The sequence below is a fragment of the Branchiostoma floridae genome, chromosome 14, assembly GCF_000003815.2.
Source record: "Branchiostoma floridae strain S238N-H82 chromosome 14, Bfl_VNyyK, whole genome shotgun sequence".
Taxonomy (NCBI): domain Eukaryota; kingdom Metazoa; phylum Chordata; class Leptocardii; order Amphioxiformes; family Branchiostomatidae; genus Branchiostoma; species Branchiostoma floridae.
This window is the reverse complement of record NC_049992.1, coordinates 339473-350001: the sequence shown is the minus strand read 5'-3', so window position 1 is coordinate 350001 and position 10529 is coordinate 339473. Positions and strand designations below refer to the sequence as shown.

The window sequence follows — 10529 nt, the reverse complement described above, 5'->3', positions numbered from 1 at the left end:
TGGCTTTTGACTCAGGTTGCGGCCTTGGCAACCTGGCTGAAAAAGGAATTTCGAGCACAGCAGTGTGATAACTCCCTACTATGGTATACATGTTGTACTTGTGATAACATCTAATTGCTTGTTCCTGTAATTTTTAGGGGCAAATTCTAGATTGATTTACTTCATTTTTTTAGAAGTTTTGTGGCACTGTTGACGATGTTGAAAATGAAGTTCAGATTTTATCCATTGATGAATATCTAACCGTGCTCTTGCCTACAACAGATGCAGCTCTATGTGGAGGAGGGGAACAAGTCTGGCAGATAGCACAAGGACTACTCTAAGCTACTTAAGGTCCTTCTCCCATCATTCCCCCAGCCCTTGGGCCACACCGTTGTGCTTGCGAGCACAGATCATACTATAGCAAGAGGCTAGTCCTTTGGTATTGGCTCGTCTTCAACTTCCATACTCAACCCCATGTGTGCTGAGTGCTCATAATACAGAATAGTATGTACTCACTCACGCACTCACTCACTGTCCGATTTAGTTTGTTGTGCCCCGTTTAGGCGAGGGTTGTGATTTGGGTTAAGTTTGTCGTTTGGATTAAGTATGACATGGTTGGGTATCAAACCCACATTCAAGGCAAGAACTGTACTGACTGGGTCATTACATAGTGCATTAAGCTATTGTTGCAGTGCAGTTGTCACTGTGTAGCGTAATCTAAATATTCTTAGTGCTGATATCGATTGTAAAAGACTTTTTTGTACAACAGGCATTCCTGCCTTCTCAAGTTAATACATTGAGGTGGCCTATTTTGTTTCAGTTACTTTGAATTGAATATATGGACACATGTATATATAAAAATAGTGTAACATTGTAATGTATTTGCATACAATTAAAAGGTGTATGAATTACAAAGACAAACTTGTTCTTCTTCATTTTAATTCTCTTGATTCATTCTGGCAACTGCTGTTGTGATTGCTACATTTGTAGTTGCAACACTTTGCACTAGAAGGTACACCAAATGTCAAAAATAGACACAAGAGTCAAGATTTTGGTCCAGACATTATATTCTGCCATACTTTGTGTTCTTAGTGACAGAACAGTATTACGCAACACAACACAGACATTAACATTGTAAACTATCAAGGAACATACATAAGTGCTTCTTATGACTGACAAACGATTAGAAACAAAAAAAAACACACTTCAACATCTTTACACAGAAACATATACAGCATCATATCTCCATTCAGTTTACTACTCTGGGTGATTTTCCAAATGCCACTCACTGCAATTCAAAACAAGCTGGACTTGTTAAACTCAAGTAGATTTCTACACCGAGTGGTAGACATTTTGGCAAGGAATGAAAACAGGCACGTTTCACTCAGCACACTTACTGTAAATGTATTTCCAGATTCACAGTAATCTAAAGCCTGCATGCCAGACTATTTTCATGGCCTACACAGACTAACTCAGGGCATAGCCTGTGTTTACACAATCTCTCGCTGGCTGGGGTTAATGACCCCCTCCTAGGGTGGCGGCAATTGTAAGGCCGGCCGCTATGAGCGCTATTTTAGTCAGGCTAACTCAGGGTCGTGGCAAACTTTCCTTGGGGGCATGTTGGCACTGGAGCCAAGGGCTTAGTCTGTGTGGGCCCTGGTGCCGAGGAGCTGGCCTGTGTAGGTCTTGGAAACAGTCTGGTATCCAGGATAAATTTCCTCCTGAGAGCTAGTTTTTTTAGACCGTTCTAAAGTGCTTTTCCCATCCAGTTCTGGCCCAGAGTACCAGTACCCACTCCTACTTTGTGTCTGTGTTAATCTTTAGGTTAAATATGTACTGTACAGTACAAAATATAAGTGCCTCGCTCTTTAGCACTACTGATTACAGCGGAAGAAAGTGTTCAGTACTCCATGGGTTGGTTCTCCTTGTCCTCCTCTCTCCTCACCACTCTCTGGTCCTGACCTCTCAGCTGGGTGATCTCAGCTTCCAGTTCCAGACACGCTCGCTCGATCTCGTAGTTCTTACTCACCAGACCAACCCAGCTACAGAAAACACAGTAACATTAAAGTAAACCAAACATGCTCGCTCAATCTCATAGTTCTTACTTACAAGGCCGACCCAGCTACGGAAAACACAGTAAGGGTAAAGGTTAGAAAGACACGCTCGCTCGATCTCATAGTTCTTACTCTCAAGGCCAACCCAGCTATGGAAAACACAGTAAGGGTAAAGGTTAGAAAGACACGCTCGCTCGATCTCATAGTTCTTACTCTCAAGGCCGACCCAGCTAGAGAAAACAACAGAGGTAAATGTTAAAAAGACGCTCGTAATAAAACAAGCTTAAGGCCAACCCAGCTACGGAAAACACAGTAAGGGTAAAGGTTACAAAGACACGCTCGATCATATACTTAGTTTTTACTCACAAGGCCAACCCAGCTACAGAAAACAAAGTACTAGTAACATTAAGGTAAACCAGACATACTTGCTTCATCGTCTACTTCTTTCTCACAAGGTTGATCCAGGTCACATTCTGTCTTGCACTGATTGAAGTCATTGAGTTTCTGTGAATACCTTCACTGAACTACGTATACATTGTAACAACAGTAAGACATTTATAAGAAAATATTTACCTGGCTTCCAACTCTCGCAGCTGATTCCCTGCAGCCATCTGTGGGTACGACATAAAACATTTTTACCTTCAATATTTTCATTTCAGACCCTTGTCAAATTGTACATTAGTTATCACCATCTCTGGATGCAAGTTCACATGTAAAGGAGGAACCCTTCCCTATACTAGCTCTAGTTCACTCTGTCACAAGCTAGTCTTAGCCATGTGCGACCAGGTATTTTACAAGATTATCTCTCTTTGAACTATGCAAACTGGAGGTCAAAGGTTAACACTTGCATAGGAACCTTCAACTTTGACATAACCCAAACCCACCATGCATCACACTACATGTGCAACTCAAACTGTGAACTAGCCTATTGTCTAATGAAAAAGGCCATATGCCCAAACTACAACAAAAGTTACAAAAACTTTCCAAGCCCATCTGTTCATTAGTACATCAGTAGATGTGAAATGGATCAACGACGTTTACTTTACTGACCTGGCCATGTTTTCTCTGCCAGTTTATCTCCTGGATTTGTTTTCTGAAAAGAGATTTGAAAAAAGGTGTCAGTTACCCATAATAAACATGGATTCAATAGACTGCACTAAACATGTACAAACTATGTTTGAGACAAGAAATTACGACATCCAAATTAACTCACATTCCCTTCAATTTTTATCTTAAATTCACTTTAAGAATATCATTGACGTTGTCCCAGTTTCTTTACACTCTACACTTGCACCAATGCTGAATCTAAATCTCTCATGCATCAGACTTACCTAAGAGAAACCAGCTCCTTCTGTGCCTTTTCAACCATCTTCACCAGGAGGCTGTGGGAAAAGACAGACAGGTGAGCACGCAGGGTTTGTATCCATCTCCTAATCTCCAAGCAGATCCTACAATGGCATAAGATAGTACCAAACTGGCCAAGGAGTGTAGTCAGACAAAAGGTGTCCATTTGCCCGGTAGTGAAACACACGTGTGACACTTCACTCCTCTGCCAGCTTTTGATACTATCTTATGCTACCGTAGGATCTGCTTGGAGATTATCCATCTCTAAACAGATGTTTAGCAGTGTCTTAGGAGTGTATATAAATAGCTGCAGAAACACAACTACATGTACAACACTATCCTGGACCTTACATCTGCTTGGAGATGAGATTATCATGACTAGTAGTACTAGTATGATGTATTTTTGTCTTAATTTTACTCAATGGTAATCATGTAAGGAGGCCCAAAGCCACTTTTATGTGACAAGTTACATGAAAAGAACTGAAACAGACTCCAACAGACGAATATAGCAATACTTTCTGTACGGAAGCAGGGCTTCACATTTTTCAGGCAATGGAAATCAGATGTACTTGTAGATATCATAGCACCAAACATGTACTTTTGACAAAAGCATGTTGTACATGTCAGGTACAAGAAAATGTTATCACAAACTTACTTGTTGTGTGCTTTCCAGGCGTTTGAGCCAAATGTTGACATCAGCTCCAGATTTTCTATTCTGTGAAAAGAAAAGTAACAACAACATTGTAACAAAAACATTGTATTACCCAATTAGTTGCCACAATACACATTGCAATTTACATGTACTGAATAATTGGCACATAATCATATTTCATAAAAGATGTCCCATATTGATGCTCTGAGCACATATATCTGCAAAAATAAAGTTCTATTTCTACATCATTATGATGACTACTAGTACTACCAACACCAAAGAGATCAAATTCTATTTTCAGTATCTTTCCACTCTTTCCCATGGGAAGTCCCCTCCCGTACCTTGTTGCCTGGTGCTCTAGCTGTGCCATGGAGTTTTCCACACACTCCGTCCACGCTGCTATGTCGTTTCTCTGCCCAGAAATGGGAGCCGGAAGTTCGTACCTGCAGAAACATGTTCATTGGTAATGAAATTAAAAATAACCTCCAAGTATTATACACTATAACATTACAATACTAAATTATTGTGTATTGGGCTGTTCCTTGGTCTTATTTAAAAATGAAAAACTTACAAAATACAAGGCAGCCATATTACTTATTTTCTGGACAACATTTTTAGTGGCTACAAATCTAATACCAGCTCAGACGACAACAAGAACTAGTCATACCTTCAAGTATTAGTACCCAATTATCAATCAAGGGTGTGATACGTTGATGAAGGTTAGATGTCCAGGTAATAAGATATGCCAAAACAGCAATTACTCATGCAACTGGATATGATTTTGGAAACAGTCACGTTACAGGTAGCATCCTCTGCCTTTTGTCGGTGACACTGTGTCACTGGCAAACTCATCAAAAGATAACGGATGTTTTCTGAAACGTCTGACCATTTCCAAAATCAGTTGCTTGAGTAATTGCTATTTGGCGCCAGGATTGTTCTTTCCTAGAACTAGCTATTGGATAGGTGAGGTGAGGAAGATTTGTAAGTTTTTTCATCACCTTTTCATGCTGAGCAGCTCCATGGGTTGTCTCTTCTCCAGTCTTTCAAACTCTGACTTCATCACTTCAGTCTGCCAACAAAACAAAGGGTCCGATAAGTAAGAATAAGATGATTATACTGTAAATGCAGAAATGTTCGCAGTGGTTTTATGTTTGCGGTTTTTGCGGTAGCCACCTCACCGCAAACTTAAATCCACCACAAACATTTTCCCTTGGCAGTAAGCGACTACAGTGCATGGTGCTACCGCGAACTTAAAACCACCGTGAAAAGTCCTTGGATGGGATCAATGGGAAGGTATTTTCTATAAGTTTGTGATAAGATCGGTAAGCTGGTCACCTCGAAAGCTGAGTAATCCGGAGTTGGCAGGTAACTCAGGTAGTTCTTTGTGGGCCGGTAACGTCTGGTTTCCTCCTCCACTAGTGCCTGGGCCTGCAAACAAATGTTTACAAAACAATCATGAGTAGAGCAATGTAGATCTCTCTGGGGCAAAGACAGTATCTATACCTAGATAGAAAATTGATGCAGAAATGAACCACATCTAGCGAAATAATAGACGTTAGACAAGGACAACAACAAGTATGAAAGTTTCAGCCAGGTATCCCAAAGATAAAGTTAAAAACACATTAAAATTGCACAAACGTGAATAAACTCTTTTACAGATTTCTTTCAGATCTTCCTTTACTTTTAGTTCTCAGATAAAGTTCAGTCTAATGACTGTACTCTAAGAAAAAAAAATTGAGGATAACGGTCACATGGATGATGAGGTCATGTAGTCTTATTGTCATGTTATAAATATTACAGTAGATTAGAGTAGGGTAGAGCAGTTGCAGAGTCCAATACCTGCTAAAAAGCCAATAAGCTGTTCAAAACTAGTTCCACACAAAGATTAAAATTAAAATGTACATTAAAAAATCCATCCATGCCGCCATGAAAGCCCCCCTCCCACAACGGTCTACTCCACATTTCATCGCTTTTTGTACAGCATAAGAAGCAAAAATTCTACTTCACTCCAGCTGACGGCACTCTTTGTAACTCAGAGCTCCCCCAGACACACAAACCTACCAGTTCCCGGACGCCGGAGTCGTCATAGCCCTGGTCAAAATACGGCAAAGCGTCGATCAGAACTTCTCCGGCCATGTTTCTTTCTTCTTCTGACTGTACCGTATGTCGCCTGTTTGTCCTTCTCACATTGGTGGAATAATATATCATTCGTTGGTCTGATTGGTGCGTAGGACGCTTGCAAGGGTTACTTCCAACAAATTCGTTTTGTGATTGGGTAATTTGTATGCAAATTTCCATCGGAGTTAAATTAGCGTTTGACCGCACTTTGACCCCACATCAGCTGGCGTGGCGCGAAACAGCGAGCAGGGAACATCGAACACTACTCAAGATTTCTTCCAAAATTCTCCAAGACCTTCTTGAGAAAGATGGCAGTGCCTTCTGTCCAGCTTCCGTCAGGTGTAAAGATGCCGGTTCTCGGACTCGGGACATGGAAATCAAAACCAGGAGAGGTAAAGGCTTTACATAATTTGTTCCGACAAAGTGCCGGTTTTCCTGGCCTGGTGGGACCTTTGTACTCAAGTAGAAGGACGCCCTTCTTCGGTTGTGTAACTCTTAAATTCACCGGCTTCTATAGTATTGTATAAAGACCATTCTAGCACATTTAACGTTAGTCAGAAAATTTACTGATTGCAATCTTATAGTGTTGATCATAGTCCACGACGTGTCTTTTTTGTGGTTTAGAATGTAGAGCGTGCAGGAAAAGGGGGAGGGGCAGCGAATAAAAAAGCCGGTATGGCTGTTTGCACAAAGTTCATGGATTTAACGGTTGCAGCATGGTTTCATACAATTATTTTTTTATTGGTTGAATGTTTGATCGTTCGTTTGTAACCAAAGTCTTTCAGTACATACATCTACAACAGGACTCTGCTCTGTTATGTAATAATATCTTCCCAGAATCTCCTCGGAAAGCACTGAATAAGCCACCATGGCTGAGGAAACAGATGAGATGAAATACTGTAAATCTTTAGATGTACACGGTGTTATTTTTGCAGTCTTCGCGTTGGCCGTGCGACTTATGCATTTTCTTCATGTTGCTGCCGTTCTATAGAATTGAACTTGAAGCAATATAAAAACCTCCTTTCTGCAAATTTAACTCCCAAATAAATAAAAGAAAATAATGAATTCACAGTATTTTTTATTTGTAATCTTGTGCAGGTAACCGAAGCGGTGAAAGCTGCCATCGACGCTGGCTACAGGCACATTGACTGCGCACATGTGTACGGTAATGAGAATGAAGTAGGTGCCGGGCTGAAGGCCAAGTTCGACGAGGGTGTTGTCAAGAGGGAGGATATGTTCATCACCAGGTCAGTAGTCTCTATAGCAAACGAGGCTGTATTGAAATAGAGCATCCATTGTTTAACATAAACCATCACACAGTCGCTTTCCTTACAGTTTGTGGATATACATTCACTTAGATTTGAAAAGGTGCTAGTTCGTGATTGTCAACATTGGCTTAGGTTCTCTTATGGCAGTTTGCCGAGGAAGGGAGTTTGCCATGGAAATGATTTTGCCCTGCTTTGATGAGATGGAGCAAACTCCTTTCCATGGCAAATTCCCTTTCCCAGCATAACAGAACCTAACCGAACCTTGAAAATTGAGGCTACTGCTATGGCCTTAATGAATAGGCACTTAGCACAACTTTCACCACTCCACCCAGGTGTAAATATGTGTACCTGGCTTTGGTTGTGGAGGTAATAGGCAGTGGAAAGAGAGGGTTGGACTCTACCTTCTAATACTTTGCCTTAGACACAGTGGATAATAAACAACTCATGGCCACTACGACCTCCAGGCTACGGGACTACCGTTACCTTTTCTGACCTTATTTCTGTTCTGTACTTTTTAGTAAAATCTGGAACGTTTTCCACCACCCTGATGATGTGGAGGAGGCAGTGAAGAAGAGCCTAAGGCGCCTGGGGCTAGACTACCTAGACCTGTATCTCATGATGTGGTTTCCAGGCTAAACCACCATTTCTCATGTTACAGTAAACTGTGGAGCACCTTCTAGTTCTACCACCCTGATGATGTGGAGGAGGCAGTGAAGAAGAGCCCAAGGCACCTGGGGCTAGACTACCTGGACCTGTGCCTCATGATATGGTAACCAAGCTAAACCACCATTTCTCATGTTTCTCATGTTTCAGTAAGATCTGGAACGTGTTCCACCACCCTGACGATGTAGAGGGAGCGGTGAGGAAGAGCCTAACGAGCCTGGGACTAGACTACCTGGACCTGTACCTCATCCACTGGCCCATGGCGTACAAACGCTTCAAGGATGGCGGGGAGATGTTTCCCAAAGACGCCGACGGGAAGTTCATACGAGAGGAGATCCCTTTCACCGACACCTGGAAGGTTTGTTGAAATTCTGATAGAGCCCAACAAGACAGCGACTACGTAGTACCCACACTACATGTAGGCTTGAGCAGGCTACACTCTCTCTCTCTCTCTCTGTCTCACTCTCTCTCTCTCTCTGTCTGTCTCTCTGTCTGTCTTTCTCTCTCACTCACTTTCTCTCTGTCTCTCTTTCTGTTTCTCTCTCTCTCTCTTCGGTAGTACTAGTTTCTGGCCATGGAGTACAGAGAATTATAATGGTTGATTGCACTTTTTTGGGGGTGAAGGGGGAAAGGCATGTAGACTTTTGTGGGATTGAAAGCTGCATGTAAGCAGTTGTTGCGAGGATTTTGTTCATGTGTGGCAAAGAATAAGACTGGCTGATTAGTTAATGATTAACAGTGACATGGAAGGGTTGTAGGAAGGTAATTTGTGTTCGATCCTGACAATGCTTCATGCTAAATTCAGGAAGGGGGCAGTTATGTGTCATGCTATATTTGCTTTGTGCTAGATTAATGTCCCAATAACATTCAACACAGAATGCATAGATTAGGCTTCAGGATGAATTTGAGTTTGCAAATTATGTAGAATTAAAATGGCTGAATTTGCTATCTATAGAAAAAGGCTTGCAGATGCAGAGAGAATTTGTAAACACATGAAAGAATCAGAGTTTAGTAAATAATTAACAGGCTGTACACAAGGCTTTGTGTCCTGGCTGAAAGGTGCGTTGTCTTAGACCTTTGACCGAGTTTGATTTGCACACGTATGTTTTGTGCATGGGCTCTGCAAAAGGAGACATTCCACTGCTGCCAGGGGAGGGGGGTTCCCTTTCCTACTTGCTGAATAAAGGGACTCTTTTTTACACATCCACAGCTTTTAATTTCACCGACATTTTGGTGACCGTCTGTCACCTACTTCTGGGCAATTCAGACTGGTTCACATTGTACCTCAGCTATAGGTGTCACTGCTTACAGATGCATTCACAAACTTCTTGCTGTAAAGCATGGCGCATCTTAAGAATTCAAAGCAGGGTATTTCTTGTATTGCATGGGCTAGTTTTATCATGGCCAGTGCAGACTTTTTTTGTCTTTTCATCTGTATTGGCGGTATATACGCTCTCTGGCATAACACACCAGCTTCTGTATCTGTATTTGTATAGCCGGTATAATCGCCCTTCAGCGTAACACACCAGCTTTGTATCTGTATAGCCGGTAAAACCGCCCTTCAGCATAACACACCAGCTTCTGTATCTGTATAGCCGGTATAACCGCCCTTCGGCGTGACACACCATCTTCTGTATCTGTATCTATATAGCCGGTATAACTGCCCTTCAGTGTAACACACCAGCTTCTGTATCTGTATCTATATAGCCGGTATAACCGCCCTTCAGTGTAACAAACCAGCTTCGCAGGCAAGGGGCATGGCAGCTGCTGGTTGTATTACACTGAACGATTCCGTCACACCTAACTTTTGCACATTTTACCTGCTATAACCTGAAGATGTCGGTGTTTTGCCAGTATATGTTATTACCAGGCCTGAGTTTATATTTACATTGTGTGTTTGTTGCACCCTGTTTGTTTCAGGCGCTGGAAGCTTGTGTTGAGTCCGGGCTGCTGAGGAACATCGGCCTGTCCAACTTCAACAGTAAACAGATCCAGGCTGTCATCGATGTCGCTAAGGTCAAACCTGCTGTCCTACAGGTGTGTTAACTAGGGCTGGGTACCTTAAAATTGTTACAGTTGCATGCAAAATTATTCACCCCCCCTTCACATTTTGGTTATGTTGGCAAAATGAGGAACATTACAACTGCAAACTGTTACTAAATCATACAAGTGGTGAATAGCAAATGGACATAAAGTATCCAAGTATCCAAGATGATTTGTTATAATCTACTAGTAATTCCAGATCAAATGTCAAGATTGATTTCAATACCAAGTTTCACACAAAAAGCTGGCTGCAAAATTGTTTCACCTCTCACCTCAAGAATTTCTGTCTTAAGCGCTTTTTGCAGCACCCCTTAGCTGCAATAACCTGCTACAGATGGAACAATATTCTGGTCACACTCTTTGTGACTCTTGGCCCCTTCATTGTGGTCAGATTTTGGTTCCCAGCTC

General features: G+C 41.8%; 2 protein-coding genes and 1 long non-coding RNA gene across 3 annotated transcripts in view; 2 read left to right on the top strand and 1 right to left on the bottom strand.

Moving 5' to 3' along the window:
* Positions 1-1169, top strand: part of LOC118430481 — a 2202-nt gene extending 1033 nt beyond the window's left edge. The window contains exon 2 of the long non-coding RNA XR_004832861.1: positions 262-1169. This is a non-coding gene — a long non-coding RNA (uncharacterized LOC118430481). The remainder of the gene's footprint in view (positions 1-261) is intronic.
* Positions 1050-6270, bottom strand: LOC118430479 (pre-mRNA-splicing factor SPF27-like). The gene is made up of 9 exons (XM_035841383.1): positions 6091-6270; positions 5365-5457; positions 5028-5098; positions 4371-4472; positions 4033-4092; positions 3365-3415; positions 3084-3126; positions 2607-2644; positions 1050-2021 (listed from the first exon to the last, which is right to left on the bottom strand). Exons 1-9 carry the CDS (start codon positions 6235-6237, stop codon positions 1880-1882), a joined length of 747 nt encoding a protein of 248 aa, XP_035697276.1. The 5' UTR covers positions 6238-6270; the 3' UTR covers positions 1050-1879.
* An 89-nt stretch (positions 6271-6359) lies between these two features.
* On the top strand, positions 6360-10152 carry LOC118430480 (aldo-keto reductase family 1 member A1-like). The gene is made up of 4 exons (XM_035841384.1): positions 6360-6539; positions 7246-7394; positions 8229-8436; positions 9999-10152. Exons 1-4 carry the CDS (start codon positions 6456-6458, stop codon positions 10122-10124), a joined length of 567 nt encoding a protein of 188 aa, XP_035697277.1. The 5' UTR covers positions 6360-6455; the 3' UTR covers positions 10125-10152.
* The last annotated feature ends 377 nt before the right edge of the window (positions 10153-10529 follow it).